Below are 27,490 nucleotides of genomic sequence, written 5' to 3' on the forward strand. Positions count from 1 at the left end.
CTGCTTCCGTAGGGAGGACGGTGTGGAAGAGTGCTGTGAGGGGTGACCTGGAGCTGACACCTGGGTCACAGGACCACACTGAGTAAACAGAAATTCACACCGAAACATTTAGGAAACAGGGGAGACCTGAGAATGTATGTCATAGATGAGACAGAAATAGTATCAGATTATATACCATGCCAGAGAGCCTGGATTTCATTCTAAGCACAATGGAACTTCATCTAGGAAGTGATGTGATAATAATTGTGTTATAATTCTTAAAAAAGAACAAGTGTGAATAAAAAGTTGAAGCATAGCCTAAGAAATTTATATTGTTCAGAATTAAAAAGAGAGAACTGATTCCATTAACATAGGCAAATCTCAAGAACATAACGTTGAGTTTGAAACTGAAGATAAGTATGAGTCAAGCGCAAAAGCAAGCAAAGCGAATCAGCACTTTGGTAAAACTTAGAGCAAAGCAAGGGGATAAAAGCACAGAATTCAATCAGTCTGGAGGTTTAGCTCAGAGATAGAACACCTCTGGGTTCAATCCCCAGTAAAATACACACACACACACACACACACACACACACACACACACACACCATGTACATATTCATCTAAAATTTTTTTCTTTTTTTTTTCTTTTTTTTTTTTTGGCGGGTCTGGGGATGGAACCCAGGGGCATTAGACCTCCAAGCTACACCCCTGCCCTATTTTTTATTTTTTATTTTGAAACCAGGTCTCACTGAGTTGCAGAGGGCCTCACTAAGTAGCTGAGGCTGTCCGCGAACCGTGATCCTCCAAGTCTCAGCCTCCCAAATGCTGGGATTACAAGCGTGCGCCACCACACCCTGCTAAGATTTTTTTCTATAATCAAATGTTATATATGATTATTTATATTTGCTCAAAACTCAGTAGAATCACTTCCAAGGGACAATACTAAAAGGACTGAGAGTTTGGAATCTACACTTAGTCGGGGGCAGTGATGATGGATCACACCTGGGCAGCAAGTGAGATGAGACACGATTCAAGATTTATTTTGGAGGAAAAATCAACAAGACTTACTGAATTTCTTGTGAGACAAAGAGGGAAATAGTGGAATAAAAACACTACTCCAGAGTTTTTCACCTGAGCCAAATGGTGAAGAATGCTTTGGGGAAACCTGTCTTAGGAGAAGAAACCCCGAGTTCCTTTACACTTTTATAGTTCTGACTATTATTTACCTATTGCTGTGTAGCAAATTTCCACAAACCCTAGAAACTTAAAACAATAAACTTTCATATCCCTTATAAAGGTACTCTGATTGAATGTAGAGTCCACCCTGATCGGTTTAATCTCATCTCAAACCTTTCCTTAATTATGTCTGCAAAGATGCTTGTTCCAAATTAGGTCATGTTTTGAAACTCTACATGGCCATTAATTTTGGGCAGAACACTATTCAACTCATTGCAGTAACGATCGCACATCACTACTAGCAAGCGCTACCACTCCACTTTGCCACAGTATTGTAATAATTTCTTTAATCTAGAGGGTTAGCTTTTTGTTACTAAGATCAAAATACCTGACAAGAACAACTTAGAGGAAGAAAAATTTATTTGGGTTCAGTCCATGGTCAGCTGACTCCACGGCTTTGGGCCTGAGATGAGGTGGAACATCCTGGCTGAAGGCCATAACAGAGGAGAGCTGCTCAGCTCGTGGCAGCTAGGAAGCAGAGAGAGAGGGAGTGGCTGGGGAGAAGATAAAACCACCAGGGCATGCCTCAATTGACCTGCTTCCTCCAACAGGCCTCACCTCCCACTCAGCTATTCTCCCACTCGGGAACCCTGATGAACGCACCCTGATAAACCCACTCTGGATAAATCCACTGATGAGGTCAAAGCCCTCATAGCCAAATGTTGCCTAAAAGCCCCACCTCTGAGCCTCGCTGTATTAGTATCATACTTGAACACGTGTGTGTTGGGGACACATTTCAGACCTCAAACTATAACAGCTAGTAAATATATTCTTCTTTCTCTTCTTCCTGTCTTTCTTTCTTCCTTTCTTACCTTCTTTCTTCCTTTCTTTCTAACTCAGAGCTTCACACAGGCTAGTGAATCACTCCACCACTGAGCTACATCCCCATCCTTTTAAAAATTTTATTTTGAACCAGGGTCTCACTAAGTGGCCCAATCTGGCCTCCAACTTGCCATCCTCCTGCATCAGCTTCCCGAGTAAGCTGTGATTACATGTATGCACAGTGAGCATTCTTCTTAAAATACTTTGCTAACATAGTAGTACAGGGGGAAATAATTAGAATTTAAGACATTTTTGTTATGACAGTTTTCTTTCTGTTCACTATATATTTTTTCATCTAGTCTCTACCACATTACACTAAGCTTGAGCAAATTTTTTTTGAGGTGCTATGGATGGAAACCAGGAACATTCTACCTCCGAGCTACAGCCCCAGCCCTATTTTTGATTCTTTATTTTGAAACAGGGTCTCACTGAGTTGCAAAGAACCTCACTAAGAGGCTGGGGCTGTTCTCATACTGAGATCCTCCTGTTTCAGCCTCGCGAATGCTGGGATTACAAGCATATGTCACCGTGCCCAGCACAAAATTTTAATCAGAATAAAATTAGTATAAGCCGGGTTTGGTGGCGTACGCTTGTAATCCCAGCATTCGGGAGGCTGAGACAGGACGGTCGAGGTTCGCAAACAGCTTCAGCTACTTAGTGAGGCCCTCTGCAACTCAGTGAGACCCTGTTTCAAACTAAATGAATAAAAAATAGAGCTGGAGGTGTAGCTCAGAAGTAGAATGCCTCTGGGTTCCATCCCCAGTACTACAAGAAAAAGAAAATTAGTATAGATTATTTTGCATATTAGGTAAATACTGGCAAAATGTGTGTGTGAACATAATGCTGAGCATGTTTCTGAATTTTATATATACTCAGTCATTTGTGAGAACTACCTGTGAGCAAAGCGATGTGTAAAAGCTATATGTACACATTAAACTCACATTCGAAAAGTGACAGTCCAGATTTACTCTGTTTCCATTGTCTGTGAGACACTGGTCAGGAGGCCACTGCTCGGTTCCATTCCTGACTGGCTGCATTCGAAGCACTTATTTTTCATGGGGCTCAAATTCCTCTTTTGTGAGATGAAGGTATTGGATGAAAGGCTTCTTTCATCCCTAAAAATTCACTGATCTCTGGGAAGCTCACATGGAACCTCTCCTGATACGTTATTTATGATGTTTATTCTACTTTACTTAAGTCAGCAATAACTCTGTATGCTTTATTAATAGCCTACTTTTGCATTGTGTCGACACTTTGGTTGACTCAGAACAGACTCTGTCTTAATGGTTCTCTAACTTAAGGAACAGCTGGCCGACCTTCCCAAAGATGTCCATCTGTCTGCAAATAGCCAGGTTTCTGTTGAGTGATTGTCGTGTAACAAGGAACCAGGACAAATGCTTATATGTGAAATAAAACACATTCTTAGAGCAATCCTGTGGGATCATACTCTTATTATCAACTGCATCTTTACAGATGAGCAAGCTGAAACATAGAGTTTGAGTGACCTCCCAAGGTCACATAGCTAGTAAGAGCTTTTGTCTTGTGTAAATTACCAGGCTATATTGCTAAGCTAGAGATTACTGCGTGATAACTTTCTACTGCCGGCTCTATATCGTAATCACTATGCTACAGATTGCTAAATGATAACACCTCTATTATAAATTACTATACTGGGTGTGGTGATGTATACCTGTAATCCTAGTATGTGGAAGGCTGTAACGGGAGGACCACAGGTCCGTGGCAAGCCTCAGCAACTTAAAGACATCCTGTTTCAAATAAAAAACGAAATAGAACTGGAGTGTAGCTCAGAGGTAGAATGCCCCAGGTTCAGTCCCCAGTAACACACACACACACACACACACACACACACACACACACATAAATTATTATACTGTAACCAATGTATATTTTTAAGCACCATGCATTAGAGCTTTATAGCTTTTTCAAAGATCTCTAAATTGCACAACATTCTATTTAAAAAAACAGTAGAGAAAACATAATTCTTGAGTTGAACTGCCCAATATAGTAGTAATAACTACAAGGGCTGTCTAAATTTAGAGTATTCCGAGTGCCCAGCACTTCTCGTAGTATTCCACATGACTTTGGAGACAAAGAACATTTTTGTCCTTAAAGAAAGTTTGTTGGGCTGCACTGTTTCAGAACTTTAGAGAAGTACATTTCCCTTCAGATTTTCAGGATTAGATTATATATGGTGAATTATCATATAGTATTTAATGTAGTATTTATAGTATTCATAATATTGGTAGTATTTAATAGCATTATAGTATTAAATGCACTGCTTTCTAGCATTAAATATTTTAAAGCAAACACAGTATTAGAGCATATAGTGAATTATTATATCTGTCAATAAAGTCCTGGATTCTCTTTAATCCTAGATTTCTGTTTTCCATTATGTTCCCTGATAAAGTACAAGTGAGGTCCCCTTTTGCCTAATGTCAGTGCCATCTGCTACCTCAAGAGACAAAACCCTTATCAAGAATCCACTTTTGCCGGGCGTGGTGGCACATGCTTGTAATCCCAGCATTCGGGAGGCTGAGACTGGAGGATCGCAGTTCATGGACAGCCTAAGCTACTTAGTGAGGCCCTCCACAACTTAGTAAGACCCTGTTTCAAAATAAAAAATAAAAAATAGGGCAGGGGGTGTAGCTCAGAGGTCAAATGCCTCTGGGTTCCATCCTCAGACCCTCAAAAAAAAAAAAAAAAAAAAAAACAAGAATCCACTTTTTACTAAGTTTGATGTCCTGTGTTTGAATAAACACAACAGCCTCCTGCTGCCCCAACCAGCCAGCAACGACAGCAAAACAGTGTGATATTCAGACCAAGGAGCTAAACATGTTGGCTTTACTTCAAAGCTTAAATGTAAACATGAACTGTACAAGTAAACTTTGGGGTTCAGGACTGTTTAAGCAAATAAAGCATGGAAAGTCTGCTATATGCAATGAAAAATACTGGAGGTTGTGTTAAGAAATTTTCTAGAAATCGGTTTTGGAGAGAGCCCCCCTCAAATATATCAATAGTTGACACCAGAGTGTGAGCTCCCCTAGGGTGGGAAGGAAGTTTGCTTTGTGTTTGTATCTCACCCCAGTGGCACCTGGCCCAGGGAAGCTACCAGCAATGGCTTGGATTTAGGAAGTCCCTCAGTCCTCGTGGAAATCAGGTAGCCATGTTGGAAGCAGCTTGGGTGGTAAGGAGGAGTTCCTTGGGGATCATGTCGGGGTCTCTCCTCCCCTTGCTCTCTCGCTTCGCACCCTCTGATGTAAGAAGCAGAGTCCCTGTACTCGCTTTCTCCTGCCACGCCCCGAGATCCGTCAACCTAGACTCACATGGACTGAACCCAGAATCTCCAAAACACCGTGAGCAAATCAATCTTCTTCTTCTAAGTTGTCTGATCTTTTGGATCATAGCAGTTGGAATGTTGACTAAGAAACCACTCATAACATTTCTAACGGGTAAAACATCCAGGGCCATGTGCTAGGCTTGGCTGGGCCACAACTTCTTGTCTTTTCAGAAGGAAGGCAAACAAATCAACAAATCATAAAGAATTGTCGCTCTTGGCTTGAGGCTAATATCTCTAAATAGCAGATACTCTAGAATTGTGAAAATGTGTCACCAGAGAGCATGAACCAGAAGTAGCTTGAGGTATCTTTCTCTGGAATCTCTGGAAATGCCACCTTGATTGGTAATTTTGAGATGCAAAGGATGGCTGAATTCATGGATAATTTTATACATGGATTCTGAGTACAGCCAGCTAGTTTACTGGAAGGATTTTTTTTTTTTTTTTTGGTGTGGTACTGTGGATTTAAACCAGAAGCATTTTACCTCCAAGCTCCACCCCCAGACCAATTTTATTTTTTACTTAGAAACAGGAACTCCCTAAATTGCTGAAAGCCTCACTAAATTGCTGAGGCTGGCCTCAAACCTGCAATTCTCCTGACTCTGCCTCCCAAATACTGGGATTACAAATGTGAGATACGCAGGTTATTAGTGAAGAGCTTTGGCTCGTGTTATTAATGACATTGACTTTTCTCCCAAATCCTTGCCACTTCATCCTGTGCCCAAACCATGAGCCATTCAGGTTTAGTGACTTTAGTAAAGACTTCTTGCATTTCGCGCAAAGTGACCATTTCATTTTCTGAATTCTCTAAACAACATCTTCCAGTTTCAGATGACAAGGCTTCAAACTAAAAAGAAACCCTTGAGTGTTTTAAAACTGTCAAAAATCCGTCAACTTCTCTGCTCTGAGCCACACCTCACTTGACTTATTTTAGTTCAGTGAGGCAGATGACTCAGGTTACCAAGGGATGAAGACAAGTCCAAAGGGCCATCACTATCCCTTTAACCCCTGTGCAAGAGGTTGCCTGAAACTCTTAGGTCCTGACAGCACTATTTCCAGTCCCCATCCAGAGGTGAGGTAGCATCAGAAGTCTGAGCGGTGCAAACCCCCTCTCGTGAAGCTAGCACTATTTCTTTAAATTAAGCTGTAGAAGTAGGTCTTAAAAGTGTTTACCTACAACTCCTGCCACACTCCTTAGACTTAACCAGGCGGCAAATGCAAAAGGGGGAGATATTTTACCTCTTTTATTTTTTCTGCTGAAACAGAGACAAGAGACACTCACTGAAATCCAGCGATAGCACTGTTAGGTTGTTGGGGCAGACTCTGTGATCAGAACCAGTCACAGATTCCTTTCTACATTATAGGAATGAGAGGCAAGTTTCTTTCTATTTTGCTGTTGAGATCTACAGAAGGAAGCAAGCACACATTCCAGAGAGGCTTTCCAAAATATTCTACGTCTGTATGTATAATTTGTCTTCCAAGAAAGTTACACATAGACCTTGTGTAGTTTATTAAATAATTGGTCTGTTCATTCCCTTTTTCTTGTAATGGAAATTTTAAAAACAAAACTTTACAATAAAATTTCAGGAGGTTTTTTGAAGTCTTTCATAAAATCTGGACCTTTAAGTAAGAGAAAAGGGAGATAGGATTTTATAAAAAGATATGTTTTCTAGACATTATGGTGCAGGCCTGTAATCCCAGTATTTTGGAGACTCAGCAGGAAGATGCAGGTTTAAGACCAGCCTCAGCGAGCCAGTAAGACTGTCAACAGCCTAGGGAGACTCTCAGAAACCTAGCATGACCCTGTGTCAACACAAAGCATAGAAAGGGCTGGAGATATAGCTCAGAGAGAGGTAGATTGTCCCAGGGTTTCAATCCTGGTATCACAAATAAAATAAAATAATAAAAAATATTTCAGAGAATCCAATTATTAATCTCTTATTGACAAATTGCCATGTCAAATTTTATCATTTAATTATTTGAGGCATGCATTTACTAGTACCAGTTTCTTCAAAGACTAGGCAACAAAGAGTATGTCATTTTAATACTTCAGAAAGAGCGTAAATTTGAAAATTGTAAGTAGTCTTCAAATCAGATTTTACTTTTCATAGATAATAAAGGCCTCCCTAGAGTGCCAATTTTCCTAATTACATAGCTTTTCAACTGAATAGCCAGAAGAATGGCTGTACCACTAGCATGTATCCATTCACTCTCTACTTTGTGACTATTACTTCTCACTTATATTTACACTACAGTCAAGGAAAGTGGGTCATTTTAGACTTCACACTTGCATGATATTGTATTCCAAGTGGAGGTCAGTGGCATAAAAACAGAGCCTTTATTTTCCTATTAAAGACCCAGCATGAGCCAGGCATGTTGGTACATGCCTGTAATGCCAGTACTTAGGAGATGGAGACAGGAGGATCACAGGTTTGCGGCTCAGCAACTTAGCGAGTTCCTCAGCAACTTAGAAAAGAAACTCTCAAAATAAAAAAAAATAAAATGGGCTTGGGGTGTAGCTTGGAGATAGACGGCCCCTGGGTTCAGCCTCCAGCATCAAAAATAAAATAACAAAATAAAATGGGCTGGTAGGGCAGCTCAGATATAGAATATCCCTGGGTTCAATCCCTAGTACCAAAACACACGTATCCAAAAGAGGTTGCTAATCATCAAGGGACTGGCAAAACAAGAAGGAGCCTAGGTTTAACCAAGATAACTGTGTCAACATTCTGAAGTCCTTAGAGAGTAAAAGGGCCCCTTCTGGGGATACTAGGGAGAGTGGCAGAAGTCAGTGTGCTTAGTCACACAGATAGCCAAAATCTGTACTTCCATAGTTTCTGCTTTTTTCAGTCAAGGAAACCTAATGCCACAAAGGAACACATCCTTGCAAATTCCCTTGCTCTTTCTATCTGTACTGCATATTGGGAATTTTTAGTACTTTTACCACACAGTCCTGGGGGTAAATATTTTCTACCTTCCTGACACAGGCTAGAAAGTTTACAATTCGTGTTTGACGTGACTATAATATTTGTTCCTGTCCTTGTGGTAAATACACAAATAGATCAGAAGGTTGTATTTAGGTTAATCCTAAATGAACCTCTGTTCTGTGATTGTTGCTTAGAACAGAAACCTTTTTTACGGTTGAAACTTTCAGCATCAATTTCTTAGGCTCCGTCGCCTCACAAAGCCAGGTTTCTGGTGGATATTGAGTATTTAAACATGGGCTCATAAAATGGACATGTGCTTAAAAGTAATTATGGAGAAGGAGCAAAGCGGTTCAGAGGCAGAGAGGAAGCATCTTGGCCCTGCTAGACGTGCTTAGGTATTCAACCAGCCCCAAAGACTTGTCTCCCCTCCATTCGTTGCCAACTCTGGAACTTTTATTACTACCATTATTATAATCAAACTATTGTGCAAAATATGTAATAGAGACAGACAGCGGGCTACAAACCACAGTTTAAATGATGTAGCAATAACGAGGAACCGGGCATTTTCTGGGAATTAATAGCTATCCGGGGTAAGATGAAGAGCCAAGATATTGTCAAGGGATATTAAACCAGCTGGGTTTTCAGTCCTAAATTGCTTATAACATGGCAATGATCACTATTATATGAGTAAGATGCTGGAAGAGGAGGAAATTGTTTTCAACATCAGAATAATACTTTTGCGAAGGACACAATTGAAAGCATTTGACTTTGAACACGGAATCAATATTATGACTCTGTCCAGAACTGTTTCTCATGAATTAAATGATCACCAGTACCGTTCCTTTGACCAGGAAGCAGAACCAGCATATTGCTGATGCCTACCCAGCTGACCGTGGCCTGCTAACCCAGATTTCGCATTCACTGGAGCTCTGGAACATATTTTAAGTGAAAAGGATAGCTTTCTCTGCTGAAAAGGCTGGAAAAATTCTTGCTTTTGGAGAATAAATTTAAAGCATAAATCTACCTATGAATTGTAGTCCTCCTAGGCTATTTGCCTTATGGCTTGATTTGCTCAGGCCTTAAGCTGTGTTGGTTTGTGGGGTGAGTTAGTGAAGGGGAGAACACATCAGTGCCACCTTGTGTGAACAGCAGCCCTGAGTTCCCATCACCACCTCTGAGTTCCCATCACCACCTCTTCTTACCACTTCCTGAAGTTCTCAGTCTAATTAGGGGAAAGTGGAATGTCCATTTCAGTCACTGAAAAGATTAGAAAGGCATGGTGGCACATGCCTGTAATCCAAGTACTTGGGAGCTTGAGAAATGAAGATTGCAGGTTTGAGAACATCCTCAGCAACACAAAGAGACCCTGTTTCAAAAACAAAAATTAACCGGGCGTGGTGGCGCACACTTGTAATCCCTGCACTTGGGAGGCGGAGACAGGAGGATCAAGCAGTTTCGAAGCCAGCCTTGCTGGCTTAAGAGACCCTGTTTCCAAATAAAAATATATATGAAAAAAAAAACGGTCTGGGAGTGTAGCCCGAAAGTAGAAGGGTTTCCAGGAACCCCGGTACCACAAAAAAAAAAAAAAGAAAAACAAAACCAAAACAAAACAAAAATATAAAAATAGAAGAGCTTGGGGTGTCTCTCAAAGGTAGAATGTCAGTGGATTCAATCTCTAGTACCACAAAAAATAAACAAATAGAAGAAAAGAAAGAAAAAGAAAAAAAGAAAAGAAGAAAAATCAAGCCTTTTATAATGAGCTATCAAATAAGTCATATATGGGATAGGAGAGTCATCAAATGGTCAGATCATGAAACATGTTACTTCATCAATTCATGTGGCCAATCCACCAGTCTTGATTGAGCTCTAGTGCACAATGTGGGGTTTCATGGAGATATAAGCATCAAATTCTGTGGTACATGCTGTATCCCATTCCTCTTGGTACTATCTAGATAAGGAGAAAAGTACAATTATGCATCGCTGCACGTCGCTTGATGACAAGGATACATTCAGAGAGATGCATGCATGGGCAATTTGGTCACTGAATACACATCATAGTGTACTTACTCGAACAGAAGCAGCTCATGGCCATGCCACTAGGCAAGAGCATCTCATGAAACTATCACCATATATGCAGTCCCTTGACCAAATTTTGTTAGGTAACTCAGGACTATAAAGTAAAAAGTTAAATCCCGATGTGAAACTTCCTAAAAATATAAGTCAGATATGCCCTCATCCCAGACTTACTAAATCAGAATCTCTAAGAGAGATCCCAGGTGTTGCTGAAGCTCAGCAAAGCCCAGTGGTTACTGACCCACTAGAAATATCAGCAAAGAGTGGGGATACATGGAATTGTGAAGAACCCCACTGTGGCCAGTGGTGATAGGTAATGGGAAGAGGTGAGAAAAATCCATTTTCCACATTCTGCATTCTAGAGTTCAAATCCACCCGCTATGTGTCAAGAAACCCTAATATTCATAAATGTAAAATCAGGTCAGAGAAAAGTTCCCCATCTAGAATAAATGCATAATTGGAATTCTCACAAAATGTTTATCAAAAATATGACCTTAAGTGCAGAAATATAATTTTCTTTTTTATTTTTTATGTTGCATTGTAGTCATACATCTTAATGGGGAACAAGATGGTAGAGGCACACATGTACACATCACTCATTTAGCCCTTCCTTAATTCACACCCCATTCCCTCCCCCATCCCTCCTTCTCATGTTTAGCTTAGTGATTGATATATTTATGAATATATATACATCATGTATATTAGGGAATTTCCCTCTTCCCCCTTCTATTACCTTCAGTTAGGTTGCCTTATTTGCTCATCTGTGGTTTCTCTTTCTTCTTCTAGAATTCCCCCAGGACCCTTTTTCTTCCACATATGAGGGAAAGCATCTGATTCTTTATTTTTTGTAACTGACCGATCTCACTTAGCCAGTGTTCTCCAGTTTCATTCATTTCTCCACAGATGATATAATTTTGTTATATTTTATGGCTGAGTAATTTTCCATTGTGTACATATCCCATAGTTTTGCAATCCATTTATCTGTTGATGAATATATTGGCTGGTTCCATAGTTTGGCAACTCTGAATTGTACAGCTATGAACATAGATACTCATCTATTGGTTTGATAGTTTGGTTTCCATTCTATTGGGTAAATAGCCAAATGTGGTATTGCTGGATCATATGGTAGATTTGTTCCCATTCCTCTGAGAATCCTCCATACTGTTTTCCAAAATGGTTGCTCTTTGCAACCCCACCAACAAAGTATTAGATTTCCCACTTCTTCACATCCTTGCCAGCATTTGTTGTTTGTGTTTTGAATGATTGCCATTCTAATTGGGGTTAGGTGAAATCTCAGGGTAGTTTTTATTTGCATCTCTCTGATTGCTAATAATGTTGAACATTTTTCATACATTTATTTGAATTTCTTTTTTGTGAAGTGCCTATTTAGTTCACTTGCATATTTTTTACTCTCTTGCTTTCTTAGCAGTGAGTTTCTTGAGTTCTCTGTATATTCTAGATATTAATCCTTTATTCTAGATATGAATTATTAATAGTTGGCAAAAATATTCTCCCATTCTGTCTGCTCTCCATTGAGGTTCTTGGTATTTCTTTTGCTGTACAGAAGCTCTTCAATTTAATGTAATCCCACATATTGGTCCACCTTTTAATTTCTTGTACCTTTGTGGTCTTGCTGAGAAAGTTTTTTATCTGTGCCTATGTGTTGAAGTATTGGACCTATGCCCTCCTCAAGGAACTGTATGGTCTCTGGTCTGACTTTCAAGTCTTTGATCCATCTTGAATTGACTCTTGTGCAGGGTGAGAAAATGGGGTTTATTTCCATATTTCTATATATGGTTAACCAACTTTTCCAACACCATTTGTTGAAGAGTCTATATTTTTTTCAGTGTATGTTTTTGGCCCCTTTGTCAAAAATCAGTTGACTATAAGTGTGCAGATTTGTTTCTGAGTCTTCTATTCTGCTCCAATGGTCTATGTATCTGTTTTGTGCCAATACCATGCTATATTTGCAGATGGCATGATTCTATACTTAGAAGACTCAACAAACCCAACCAAAAGGCTTAGATCAACAAATTCAGCAAAGTATCTGGATACAAAATCAATCTTTAAAAATCAGAAGCTTTGCTGGGCATGGTGGTGCACGCTTGTAATCCCCGCACTTGGGAGGCGGAGACAGGAGGATCGCACAGGTACGAAGCCAGCCGTGCTGGTTTAAGAGATCCTGTTTCCAAATAAAATATAAAAATAGGTCTGGGAGTGTAGCTCAGAGTTGTAGAAGGGTTTCCAGGAACCCCAGTGCCACCAAAAAACAAAAAAATCAGAAGCTTTCCTGTATGCCAGACATAAACCAGATGAAAAAGAAATCCAGAAAATACTTCCACTCAGGATATCTCACAAAAAATTAAAATACTTAGGAATAAACCTAACCAAGGAGGTAAAAGACCTCTACAAATAAAATTATAAAACATTGAAAAATGAAATCAAAGACCATAGAAGATGAAAAGATATTCCACATTCATGGATAGGCAGAATAAATCATCAAACTGGCCATTCTTTGAAAAATGATCTACAGATTCAATGCAATACCCATTAAATCAACAAGGTCATTCCTCACAGACATAGAAAAATCAGTCTTCAAATTCATTTGGAACAACAAAAAATCCAGAATAGACAAGGTAGTTCTCAGCAACAAGAACCATGCAGGAGGCATCACGATACCTGACTTCAAACTATCATACAAAAATATAATTTCCTAGCAATTTTTAATTGAACTTGGAGATGAATGGAAACTTCTTTATTGGAGGTTTGGGATCATACACACACTCACCCAAGTGTGTAATTATAATCCTCACACATACAATCTAGTTCCTAGAATTTTTCTGATGTTTACGACCAGTGAGGGTGACTGAAAGGGAAATTAGATTGAAATCAACACCTATGCTCAGATTTTGAGCTAAGATTTCTAAATTTTATAAAAAATGATTCTCAGGGGTGGAAATTGGGTAGGGGTTAAATCAGTGATGTGTACATGTATGTACACACAAGTTCTTTACCCCAATATGATGTATGAATATAATGCACCAATAAAAAAATTTTTTAAGGAAAAAAAACGATTCTCAGATAGACAAAAACCCAAATTTCAGTTAAAATGGAAATTTCAGCAGAGAAGAGAGCACCTGAGAAATGATGCTTTCAAAAGAATTTTTCCAAGTGAATGACATTATCCTGGAAGTTAGAAAGAAATAAAAAATCCAAAGATAGAGCAACTTTATGTATATAATAGTTATATTATACATCCTGTCCTGATTATGTATAGGAAATTGGGCTAACTAAAAACAACTTCAATCATAGGGAAAAATTAACTTTGTAAAAATACTTGAATAAAATCATTAGAGTCTGAATTATTGGATTGGCCACAGGAGGCCTCCCACTGGATCATAGATGCCGATGATCATAGACTCACAGTGCTCTCTGGAAGGAAAAACATCTGATGGATAGCATTTTCCACTTTCCCTGGTGTAGATTCTTCCACTGTGACTTATTTCAGGCTAACAGCATGATGTTGGTGAACACAGAGCTGGGAGCAGATGCCCATTAACACATGGTTAGATGGTCTTTCTCCTTACAGATGCAGTAGATGACAGTGGTATCAAGAGCATAAGTAATAGCAAAATACAATAAAGCAATTAGTAAGAACTGTTTTGAGTATTTATTACCTTTTTAGAAATATAACTTAATTAAATTTACACTTTTAAGGTTTAATAATGCTTCTCTTTAACAACTGGCACTCGACATTTCTGAAATTCTAGCAATTGGCAGTCAAGAGCATTGTGAGCCCAGCTGCAGCTCAGCACTGGGAGACCTAATCATTGTCTCAGACTAAGAGCCACAGAAGCTTAAGCCCTCCAAGCAGCTCTCCTGGGTTAGTCTTCAAAGGTTATTCTGACCTTTGACTTTAAAGTTCACATAATAAGAACCAGTTGAACAGTGAAAAGTTCTGAAAATCTGTGTCAGAAATATTGTATACTGTAAGGCTGTGGCTCTTAACTGGGGCGATTTTGCTTCCTGGGGGACATTTGGCAGTAAGTAGAAGCATTTCTGACTGTCATAACTAGATCATTTAGCTGGAAGAGGCCAGGGATGCTGCAGAACATCCTACACTGGAGAGGACACGTGCTCCTGTCCAACTCCAAATGCACGTAGCACTGAAGCTGAAAACCCTGCTCTGGGTCTTCTCTAGAAATTGAAATATGATAAAGTTCTTTTTAACATAGTACCATCCTCTCTTCGTCTCCTTTGTTTTCACCAACAGTACCTATATTAATCCTATACATTCCTTTTTAGGACCCTGATTTTTTGTTTATCTTTATCTTATACACAAATCTTAACCTTACACAGAAATATGACCTTATACACATTATTTTTATTTTGTATGTGTGTGCTCCTGGGGATTAAACCTATGGGCATTCTACCTCTGAACTACACCCCCAGCCCTATTTTATTTTTTATTTTGAAACAGTATTTCCAAGTTGCTGAGACTGGCCATGAACCTGTGATCCTCCTGTCTCAGCCTCCTGAATACTGGGATTACACATATGTGCCACTGTGCCTGGCTAAAACACATTATCTTTAAAAATGAAAATGATTGGTTGGGTGTTTGGATGGATGAATGGATGGATGGATGGATGGATGGGTGGGTGGATGGTGTTTAGAGAGATGGAAGGATGAATAGATGTAGGTAGGTAGGTAGGTAGGTAGGTAGGTAGGTAGGTAGGAAGGAAGGAAGGAAGGAAGGAAGGAAGGAAGAAAGGAAGGAGAAGAAAGCAGAAACATTGGAAATGGAAAACACTAAAAACAATTGGGTGGATATCAGTAGAACTTTTAAATGCTTTATAAGAAATGCAATTAAATAAATACTTTTACTTTCAGAGAAAAAATGACCCCTATGCTCTTGCATCCCTGGTATCCTTTGAAGTTAAGAAGATGCCTTATAAAGATGAGCCAGCTAAACTCCCAGAAGGAAGCATAGCAGTGAGTATTTTTAGCAATACATGGGCACATATAATACACCTGAAGTAATTTTAAACCGCTGCCTAGCATGTGCTTGCTTCAAATATTTATATTGATTTGAGAAAATTTTTCCTTTCTTCACATCGCTATATTCTTATTTCGGTTTGGAAACTTCCTAGGGCCGTTTGATCTGGCATCAATACGCAGTCAAGTTTGAGAAGCACTGTTTTAGATGGTATATAAGTTTATCCTATTGTTATTTGTTTCTAGCCTGTATCTTTACTCTTCACTGTAATAATTAATCATTATAATGTATCAATAAAAGTATATTTTAAAATAATGATAAAAATACATTGATCCACTGATCAATGATTCTCAACTTTGAGTAAGCAACAGAATTATCAGTCATGCAACTTTAAAAATATATAAAAATTCATGTATGCTAAGACCTCACCCCATGTATGTGGACTGAATAGATCTGGAATGGGGTCCGGGTGCTGTGCTTTAAAAGCTTGACAAGTAAAATTAATCAAAGTGCGTTATCTGCATGTCTCAGTCAACATTCTCTCTGCCATAATCCTAAACAACTGACACATTTAGAAGAAAAAAGATTTATTTGCTTACAGTTTTGATGATTTCAGGGTTCATGCTGTGTTAGGCTGGGTCTGAGGAGCTCAGACATGGTGGTGGGAGGCAGACAGAGGGAGAGATTGAGGCTCTGTCCTCACAGATGCCAGAAGCAAGAGAGAGTAAAGGAGAAGAGGAACCATATATAATCCTCATGGCCACACCTCCAGGGGCCCACCTCTTCCCACCACACCCCACCTGCCTAGGTTACCACCCAATAAATCCATTACAGTAAATTCATCCACTGATAAGATTACAATCCTCGTGACCATTTAATTATATCAACTCTGAATATTAATACATGAGCTCTTCAGTGGACACTATCTAATCATAAATTTGCTTACAAATATGTCATAATGAATTTCACTATTACATATAATTAATATACACCAATAAAAAGTCTAAAGCCTCAGAAGTGCAGATTCTGCAGTGGAGCCAGAGTTGAGAGCTGTAGCACAGGCAGGTGACCCAGAGGAAAATCTGTGGCTTTCAGGACAGAGTCACCTGGATTTGATCCCGCCTCTGCCTCGCTCCAATTAGGGAAACTTTCAGGAAGTCACATTATTCCTCTAGGACTGTTAAACACATCCAACTGATGAAATTGTTGAATATATATATATATATATTATAGCTTCTGGAGCAAGTAAAAGTCTCAAGTCTCAATAAACATTAGTACCCTTCTTGAATGTCTTATGTTTCTAAGTCCAATAAGCTCACATTGGAAATGACAATTAAAATTTGCACACAGTATTTTAAAGGCAGCACAAACACATATTTCTTCATTTAGATCACCTCTCTTTTTCTCATGAGCTGTATGCTGTAGTGAGATTTATGTCCAAGCCAAAAAACAGAGGTTTAGGGCATTTAATATAGACTATTCATCCAAAGAGGTTCAAAGGCTTATCACTAGAAGGGAGATAAATCCAGGTCCTTTTGTTTTCTCAGAGCATGTGTTTCATAACAGAAACACATGTTCCAGTCGGTCCCATCAACAGGCTTGCATCTTTCTGTGCTGGCCACAGGTGACAGCCTGCTGTTCTCAACTCATCTCAAAAGATCCATGAAATGATCAAATGCATGATTTCTCCACCCCATCACTGGTTACTGTGTCATAAAAAAACAATACTATTATGTAGATGATTTACCGCACCATTTAGATAAAGGTTATTGGAAAAACATTTCAGAATGAAAGTGCTTTCAACTTCCCTAAAATTTAACCAGAGAAAATCTTGCCAGTACTAAGTCAGCTGTATAGTGCAGGGGAATACTATTTCTGTGGCTTGAATTGAGAGAAGGACACGAGTTGGAGCCAGCAGACATTGTTTATAGCAACATCCTCTCAAAGGTCTTGTCATTCTTCTCTTGAAGAGGCCCGCAGAAGAGAGTTCCGATAAGGGAGGGAATCTGTTGGAATAAGTAGTTTGAGAATCCTCAGCTCTTTAGTCTGCCACTGGGGAATGACTTTTCAAGGAGAGTAAATAATATGTGTTTGTTTTCCTAGATTCTTTTGTAAGATGATGAGTTTGTTTGTACTTATTTTCAAACTGTCATAATCCAACCACTTCTTAAGGCATATATAAGCTTTACGTATGGAAAAAATAGCAATCACTTCAACAATCTGTGTTTGTAACCAACATGACACTTGTCCTATTCAGAAGTGAGGCAAAGATTGTATGACTCAAAGGGATATGAGTGAGTACTGAATCACTACAGCACACACAAAATTATTCAACTATTTGAACTATTTGAACAAAATTATTCAACTATTTTGGCTCACCAATGAACCTTGGCGTTTACAGGTCATGAAAACCACTGCCCAATTCTAAAATTTACATCTGTAAAAATAGTGTTATTATCTAATATAATGTCAAAGGTGCTAGTATAAAGCACCTTGTGAAAATTCTTATTTAAAAATGAATACATAAATTAAAAATCTATTTTTAGAATTGTTAACAAAACTTCAACACTTGAAAATAGAATCCCTACACTAAACAATTATTTGGCGTGTAGACTTAAGATGGAGACTACTTGTCTCACAGAGGCTTTGTAGACGTATGCCCAGCTGGTCCACTCTGTGTTATTGTGTTCTACATGGCACTGTAGATAGAGTGTCCTGGTTCATTTACTTAAAGCGTTCTTCTGACCCCACTGAAGTATGTTTACACAAGATTTTTGTGATACATAAATACAGACGTCAACATTAATTACAGTTGCAAATACAAGGGAACTTTTTCCATCTATCTTGGTATTTTTTGTCAAAATATACAAAAACATATAATAAATGTCAGTGATACAAGGTAGACATATTAAAAGTTTGTTTATGACTTTTCGACCATAATAAAGAACAACAAGATTTATGACATGATGAAGGTAAGATTAAATGTTCCCTACTTAAGATCACTTTAAGAAAATCCAAACCACTTACTATTTATGGATTCTACCTCCTAAAATAAGTAAATTGTTAAAAAAAATTTATGCTATTTCTTTAAGTAGCTACAAGTTTATGATAAACAAAAAACATATTAAAATAGACTGCTGATTCATTGGCACACAAATAGATTTTTCTCCTAAATTTTACATACTCCAGTTACTCAACAGTAATCTTTTTTTTTTTTTTGGGGGGGGGTACTGGGGGTGGAACCCAGGGGCAACCTCTGAGCTACACCTCAGGCCTATTTTTTATTCTTTATTTTGAAACAGGGTCTCACTGAGTTGCAAAGGGCCTAAGTAGCTGAGGCTGTCCACAAACCGTGATCCTCCTGTCTCAGCCTCCGGAATGTTGGGGTTACAAGCATTTGCCACCACGCCCAGCAACAGTAACCCTTTTAAAAAGAAGTTCAGATATCCTATCACAAGCCTATGTTGTGAAAGTAAAGCTTTTGCCCTACATATACCCCATCTGTTGCCTTGAGACACCATCTTGATGAAAGAATCTTATAATGAGGAGCTTGGATAATTCAACACCTCTCACCATTGTGTGAAATCGTACAAAACTCTCTATAGCTGTGCAGTCCAGCATGGTTCTTGCTAGTCACATGTGGACATTAAGTTCCTGAAATGTGGCCAATAACAGAACTTGTACTTTGATTTCATTGAACTTATTTAGATGTAAATGGAAAAGATGAGCCATATAAACTATTCCTTCCATTAAACACACATTGATATTTCTGCTACACCACATTTCACTTTAAGCATTGAAAATCTCGTCATTGTTATGTGTCACCAATGTGAAGTTCACACTGAATTTCGGAAACAGTAAAAAACAGAGTGTAAAGATATCTTTTAAAATTGTTATATTAATCTGGGAATAGCCGTGCATGCTTGTAATCCCAGTATTTGGGAGGCCAAGACAGGAAGATCACAGGTTCAAAGCTAGCCTCAGCAACTTAGTGAGACCCTGTTTCAAATAAAAAATAAAATAGGTTGGGGTATATCTTGGAGGTAGAATGGTCTTGGGTTCAATCATCATCACCACAAAAAAAAGAAAAAATATATATCAGCTACATGTTGAAATGATAATCAGCTTATTGTTAATAGATAATAGTTGCTACTTAGAATTAACTAAAGTATATTATTAAATTAATGTTCCTTGTTTCTTTTAACTCCTTTTAATATGGCTACTAGGAAATTATAAATTATACATGTAGCTCATATAATTATAAAATGTAATTATTTGGGGGAAGGGGCAGCACTGATCCAGTCTAAGTTATAGCTGACAACAATAACCACAAAGCCTCAAAGAACATGCAGTGATTAATAAATATTATTTGAAACAAGTTAAAGATTCTTACTATAAGTCAGTGATTAGTCATTAGAAACTCTAAAACTATGGGCCGGTTTTCTTTTTTTATTACACAATGACTACTTTAATCTAAGCATTCAGTGGGTTTGGCAAGATAAATTGTGAGACAAATATGTATATTAGGAGTAAAAAAATGTGGGCATTTCCAGCATTTTACTTCTTGCTCAAGCTTCTCCCAAATTGGCCTGCGATTCCACAGGACTTGTGCATATTTAAATAAACTTTGATGGGGTCAGTCACTTCCTTTCAAGCTCACCTGCACTATAAGTCTTCATCCACACAGAATACTGAGTTTCAGGGAAAGCTGTGCATCCCTGGTTCCCACCTGCAAGTGAAATGTCCCGTTGCCGCCGGCAGATTTATGGACATGAATCTGTCATATGACCCTCGGTCACTCTATTCTCAGAAGAAATTCTCTTTCCAAGACATATATGTGACTCTTCTAATGATGTGTAACTTCTGGCTCTTCCCAGTAAGTCTTTTTTTTCTGCACTGCAAACCTGAAAGGAGTTCTCAAGTCAATATTGTTTGGTCTGTATTCCGCTGACCTTGGTGTGGTGACTTTCTAAACAGACAGCAAGAGGTCCAGATGAGTGCAGAAGACCCCAATGAAGGAAGAGCCACAGGTGCATCCACAGTCGCATTTAAATAGATACCCATTGAGGACCCTGCTGGATGGGTATCTATTTAAAGGCAGAGAAAGAAGAAAGCAGACAGACAGGAGAGACACTTTGAGTTTGTCTTGTGAGACTCTGTGAGTCCCTTTCCCCTGGTAAATTGTGTAGAACGGCATATGGGAAATGTATGTGACATGTATAATCCTAACACTTCAAAGTACTCGTGGCATTTTTAAATGAACCTAATGTTACTGGAAGCCAACTGGAAACAGTTTTGATAATGAGGCTTCCAGAATTTAGGAAGTGAAAGGGAACTTCAGAATTTTGAATCACTGCACAGTGACCAGCCCCTCACAGACTCTTTTACAGCTGTGCTGTCAGACTCTTTGGAAGTGAACGGAAACAAAAAAAACCAGTTGGTCTTTTAATTATCCCTATAAAGTTGTTCCCTGCTTCAAAGGACCCTATTAAGCATATCCTGATCTATTTAATATTTGTGTACTGATGTTATGACTCAGTCCCGCTGAGGCTCAGTTTTATCCTCTGTAAAATAATGGTATTTGATTAAATTATTTCTAACCTTCTTACACATCTAAGGTTCATGGTTATCCAAGCTCATCTCTCAGTGAGATGAGCTGAGTTACAAAAAGAAACAGATGCAGACAGACTCGATGCTCATTGGAGGCGACTTTTGGCAGTCTTCTCCATAAGGTCCAGCTCGACCCAAGGTCCTTCCTTCCCTCATGTTGGCTCTGGGTCCACCTCAGTTCTATTCTAGGGTTCCTGTGGTGAAGCCACCTACCCAGTGTTCATAGCTAGACTTTCACCTGACCTACCACATCTGGGAATGTGCTTGTTTTTGAAAGTCTGTGTTCAAGCACTATAGCCAAATTTCTCTTTGGATGTTTTCAGTTATTATATGGGTCCTTTCAGAATGGTGTCCAGTGCTATAATGGCAGAAACTAAAGTGCTTCACCAAGTAGTTTTCAGGCAAAGCTCACTGGCTTCATTTTCATTTCAGATTAAGACGTCCGTTATTTGGGCAACCCCAAACGTTTCCTTCTCCATTCCATTATGGGTCATAATACTAGCAATACTTCTTGGACTGTTGGTTCTGGCCATTTTAACCTTAGCTTTATGGAAGGTAAGTTGAGTTCCTTTATTTTTCCTTTGGACTACAGAGGCAATTCTGCAGATAATAATAGAAGCATACTGTTAGGGATTTTTAAAGATAATGCTAAAAGCACAATTTGGAGATTTTGAAAGGTTGGAAGTATGTAAAGGGAAAATTGTGTCTTACTTGCTTTGACATACTTAATATGTTTGTGTAGCTCATATTTAAGAAGACCAGGGGGGTTTTTGTTGTTTTCATCATGAGACTTCTTATAAATAAATACATAAGAGACTGTACTCACTCAGACCTGTGATCTTCTTTCCAAGGTGCTTGGAGTAATATTGTTACTTTGAAAACTTCTTTTTTTAATTAGCCATGACCTTAAGCTTATTATTGACATGGTCCTATCATCAATCCTTTGTGGCTTTTCCTTATAAGTACTGCACTAAATTAATTAGTATAGGTTCATCCTATTTTTTATTTTGACTATGAATTAGGTCAAAGAGATCATGCATATTATAAAATACTTAGACTTATTTTTAATCTTGCCACTTTGTCATCCTTACTAGAAAGCCTTAAGTTATTCTTCAACGTATTTTCCTTGTTTGTTCTCGGAGTCTACAATAGGAACTAATTTTTGGCCCCAAAACCTGTATAACTGCCAAGTTGTAGAGAGCCTTCTATTTCAGGAGAAAAACAATGTGAAAATTGACTACATGACTATAAGATTGTTCAGTCACTGCTTAGTTAACCACTATTGTTATAGTTCCTTACAAACATGGTACACTTTTATTTTGAAATAATACACAGCAAGCTTAATAGACCCATAAAATGAGAAAAGCTTGGCTTTGAGTTAAATAATAGTTTTTCTAATTATGATCAACTGTTTAGTGCCATCCTGAGCCCACATGGTATATGACACCCACCTAGAAATGACTTTTGTATTATTCTGCTATTCATCATAACTATATTTCCAATGAACAAAATATACAATCACATCTCTGGGCTGTAATCCCAGTACTTGGGAGGCTGAGACAGGAAGATCACAAGTTCAAAGCTAGCCTCAGCAGTTTAGCTAGATCATTTCAGAATAAATAAATAAAATAAAGTTACAGTCACACATTGCCAAGTGACAGAATATTCCACTCGCACAGCAAAAGAACCCATGTTGAGTTTTCAACATGGGAAACAGTAGAAAAAATTGAGGCTCCAGGTTTCTAGAAAAAGACACATCCTCTTTAGCAAAATGCTAACTTGAAATTCCAAGGTACGAAGATTCCAGAGCCCCCTCACCCAGAGTTTCTGGTTAATCTATGTAAAGTCACTAATGCCTATGCCTGCCTGGACCTCCACTGAACTAAATGACACATCACATTTTTCTTTTTTACTATATGCCCCGGCAACTGCATAAGGATCTGCAGCAAAATCAGTTCTCCCTGCAGTCCATCTCATGGTCCCTACTGTACTCCTCAAGAGATAAGGTTCCTTTTCTGGTCAACAGTTAGTACCAGCAAGCATGCAGAAAGGCAAAGAAGGAATCCTTGGGACAAATTGCTGTCATTCTGGAGAATATTGGTTTAAAATACGGACATATTATCTGGGCTCAATAGCACACACTTGTAATCCCAGTACTTGGGAGGCTGAGACAGGAGGATTGCTTGTTTGTGGCCAGCCTCAGCAACTTAGTGAGGCCCTCCACAATATAGTAAGACCCTGTTTCAAAATAAAATAGATCAGAAGGTATAGCTCAGGTAGAATACCCCTGAGTTCAATCCCTAGTAACACACACACACACACACACACACACACACACACACACACACACACACGATAGCAGGAGGAAGGACACAAACTCTCTGCCTCCCTCCCGCCTGGCCCTGCACAATGAATTCCTCTCTACAGGTAAGCAATGTGATGTTTTCAAATCTTAATTTGGAGAACGGGGCAGATAAAATTCACAGAGCTCCAAGTTCCTTAGGAAATATATAAAGTGGAAAATCTTCAAAGAAGGGGTGTTGCAAGTCCCCCCACACTTGCCTTCATAGCCTGTTTCTCTCTTCCACAGTGTGGATTCTTTGACAGAGCAAGACCTCCCCGGGATGACCTGGCCGATACAGAACAGCTGACAAGCGACAAGACCCCTGAGTCCTGACCAGGGAAAACCAAGTCCAGGAATGTAAATGCTGGTCCCATTTGAAGAAAAGCAAAAACTAAGGGCTACCTGCCAATGACCTAGGAAGTGGAAGGGCTCCTGAGACTCTCACCACCAATCTTCCATGCTGTGGGAGTTTCCAAAGAGCCCAGAGAACCCTCTTAGAAGAGGAAAAGCCAACAGTGTAGAAGCAACCAACAGTCATGGAAGATTTCTTTGATGTCATCATTCCACATTTGGCAGACAAATGGGTATGGGAATTTGGGTTGCTGCCCAGGTAAATCCAACTTGAGTTTGCAAAGATGAAGTGTCTGAATTACTGTAGAATTTAGAAGGTGAACTAAGATGGAACCGTCCAACACTACTGTATCCAGTGGAATATCTGACACCTCCCTCTGGAAAGGAAAGATGTCTAATGGTGTGATGGCTCAGGGAGACAGGCAATATTTGTTGGTACTGTGAAAGTACTTTTTTGAAACAACAAAGATAATCTTGTAAGTGAGGATAAATTTTTATTTATTTATTTTCCATTTCTCTAGGTTGAGATTCCAGTTGACTTAGTGGAATTGGGAATTAAAATTTGATTACCTAGTTTTTTAAGTCACTCACTTCATTTCCTCCTAAGACAACCACTTTGTGCAGATAACACATTAACAGAGCTTCAGAATTTAGACTGTTAAGGTCAAGAAAATTGATACTAAGAGTCAGTTTCACTTAATCCCTTTTATGCCTTATACCTGAAATTACTTTTATTCATACTATCCAGACTCACGTCTGCTTAATTTAGCTTTACAAAAATGTTGCATTTATATTTTCTTTTGTATATAAATACAAATATTTTCTTTGTTTTTTTTTAATCTTTCCACAAACTTAGTTAATACATGAATTACAAGGTACATGTCATCCTATGTGGTGTTTAAAAATAATAGTAACATCTATGAAGTCCAAGAAATAAAAATAAATTTAACTATATGGAGAAATATTCTTTTTAATAGCTATAACAAGCAACACCAGTATTTTAGCTTGGGATTAGATACCTGTTTTCCCTGCTAAATCTCATACTTGTATACACAGAGAAAACACATTGAACATAAATAGAATGGAATATAAAAGTTCTGCAGGTAAGAGACAAACCTAGAACATTGATTCCTAAGGATTATATTTCAAATGCTTATTTCAATTTTATTATTCGTTTTTACTACTAGTATATAACCTTGGAAAATAATCTTTTATTTAAGCTATTTTCCCATCATCTTTAATTTAACCATCAAAAAAAGTTGTTTAAAGTTCTTGTAAATAATCCTTAACCATGTGTAATATTATCATTTTGAAGTAAAATTAACCAGCCCAATTCCTAGATAGCCTGCACAATTTTGTATACTTCTTATAAGAATGGAAACTTACTATGAAAAACGTGCTGAACAAATTTTTATGTGCAATACTTTATAGACCTATGTATCTGAGGCATGTTTACACTGGTGTTAGTTATTTTTTAAATTAATAACCTGAATATTAAGTATGATAGAACAAGCTGACTAAAATCGTTAAGTTTACAAAAGCAGTTGCAAAAAAAAAGAAAAAAATAGTGTCCCAGTTTCAACAATCACACTTTATTCTAAAAACAAGCCAAACTCACAGACACTAAATTTTATGTGGTGCATTAAACTGGAGAGAAGCCATTTGGCCACAGCTGCAGAACCTCATCAGGAAGCAAACGAAAGGCACATGAAAGAACACATCACTGCAGCCCCTTGCTTTCTGCCTATGAATTAAACCCTGCTGTGGTAGCTGCTTCCTGTCTAGCAAGAGCTGGAGCCTGGCTCCTGCTGTGGTCAATGAGCATGGCCCTTGCCTCAGAGAGTTTGAGCATCAGCTGGGTGTGGTGGCGCCCACCTGTAATCCCAGTACCTGGGAGGCTGAGACAGGATTGTAGGTTGGAGTCCTGCTTCAGTAATTTAGCATAACCCTGTTTCAAAATAAAAAATAGAAAATAGGGTTGGGAATATAGCTCTGAGGCAGAATAGCCCTTGGTTCAAGCCTCAGTAGCCCCCCTTAAAAATGAGAGAGGGTTTGAGGGTCCCGCTGTAGCCTGTGGGGGTGTTGGGTGTTTTAGGTACCACTGGCTTTGCAGGTAGTTGACCACCGTTATGGTGTAACTTGAGGGTTGCCTAGCAGCTCTTCTCCCCCTTGTAATGTTCTGACTTTTGTCAGGCCTCGCCCATGGCCAACAGAGATGACCTCTTCAGGATTTGGAGTCCTGGAAGGTTCCTGAGAACACACACCCCTCACCTTGAAAGAACTCTTGGGGCTAAGCATAGGAAATCATTGAGATCAGTCATACAGATACTCGAGGACACTAAAGATTCTGTGAGGAAAATGGAGACCCAGAACAGAGCAAGGAATGAGGGCTTCCAAGCTGAACCACGGCTTCCCAGGGTCTCAGCCAAGAGCAGTCCCTTGCTAGAGGGCACTGCCACATAAAGACATTGCAGAGGGTCATCACACACACACACACACACACACACACACACACACACAGTCCTCTGATGCTTAGAATATGGAAGTAGATGGCAGAGGGGAGAAAACTGAAGTCAGGTGAACTTCCCATCCATCTGTTCTTTGGCATCCCCTCCACATGGAGAACACTGACAGCCCACCGAGTATATATTGCTCACAGCATTGTCAATGTCTATCATGAGTCACAAAGAGGGGCCTCCTCGTACAGCCTAATTTTATTGCTCTTCAAAGTATTACCTTCTCCAGTTCTTGCCCCTGGTTTTTAAGACAAGGGAAAATGGGCCAATTAAGTTTTATAAACTTGGAGGTTTTATGCAATAAATAACACATACTATGGGCACTGAAATCCCTCTCTTAGCAGCTCAGCTCTTGTTTTATTTAAATGCATCTGTAAATATCTGTGAAGAATTTTCATGTACCTATTTACCTTGTCACTAATAAAATTAAAATGTAAACACGTGTTGGCATATTTATGTTTTATTTCACACTAAACATAAAGTTTTCCTATCATGGCTAGAAAAACAAAGGTTTTTGTCCTATTCCTTTATTCTTTATTACATAAAGATTTAACATTAGAAGAAACTTAGAGGAACAAAAATATATGCTCCTTCAAATGATGAAGGTTGTAGTGATGGTTACACAACTCTGAATATATTGAAGACTACTGAATGAATGCACTTTAATCAAATAAGTTTAGGATATGTGAATATATCTGAAAAAGGTGGCAAAACTTAAGTCACTCCTAAGACTTCCTCCCTTATACAACCGACTTATCCATCTTATCTGTTGAATTTTGTCCACGTGTACATGTGTGGTGGAGGGGGTACTGGGGATTGAACCCAGGGGGCATTCTACCTCTGAGCTGCACCTCCAACCCTATTTTTTTATTATTTTGAAACAGCCCCACTAAGTTACTGAGACTGGCCACAAACCCACAATCTCCCTGTCTCCACTTCCCAAGTACTGGAATTATAGGAGTGTGCCACCACACCCTCTCATATGTACATCTTAGCTCCTTTATGAAGACTTCCCTTGCATCCTTGGTGAACTTCAAGGCTCCCCCTGTCCTCCAGAAGCACTTTGTAGATCACTCCACTTTTCTTTTTCATCTTTTTACATGACTGTTGTCCTACCAACTGGCCCTCAGTGGAAGCAGGAACCCTATCTTTCATCTATTTCCTATACCTGGCAAAAACACCTAGTATGTGTTTGATGATAAATTCTAGAATTAAGAAGTCATTCTAATTCTAAAATTAATTGTGTGTGTGTGTATATATATATATATGTATGAGTGTTTG

At 38.8% G+C, this 27,490-nt stretch overlaps 1 protein-coding gene across 1 annotated transcript in view; it reads left to right on the forward strand.

Moving 5' to 3' along the window:
- ITGA8 (integrin subunit alpha 8) overlaps nucleotides 1-23,675 on the forward strand; it is a gene marked incomplete at both ends in the record, with an annotated part of 195,350 nt that extends 171,675 nt beyond the window's left edge. The window contains 3 exons of the mRNA XM_080717210.1: nucleotides 15,283-15,384; nucleotides 21,431-21,553; nucleotides 23,589-23,675. Coding sequence (XP_080573336.1) covers nucleotides 15,283-15,384; nucleotides 21,431-21,553; nucleotides 23,589-23,675 — 312 coding nt within the window. The remainder of the gene's footprint in view (nucleotides 1-15,282; nucleotides 15,385-21,430; nucleotides 21,554-23,588) is intronic.
- Between the last annotated feature and the right edge of the window lie 3,815 nt (nucleotides 23,676-27,490).

Source organism: Muscardinus avellanarius (genome assembly GCF_963383645.1).
Source record: "Muscardinus avellanarius genome assembly, chromosome: 20".
NCBI lineage: Eukaryota > Metazoa > Chordata > Mammalia > Rodentia > Gliridae > Muscardinus > Muscardinus avellanarius.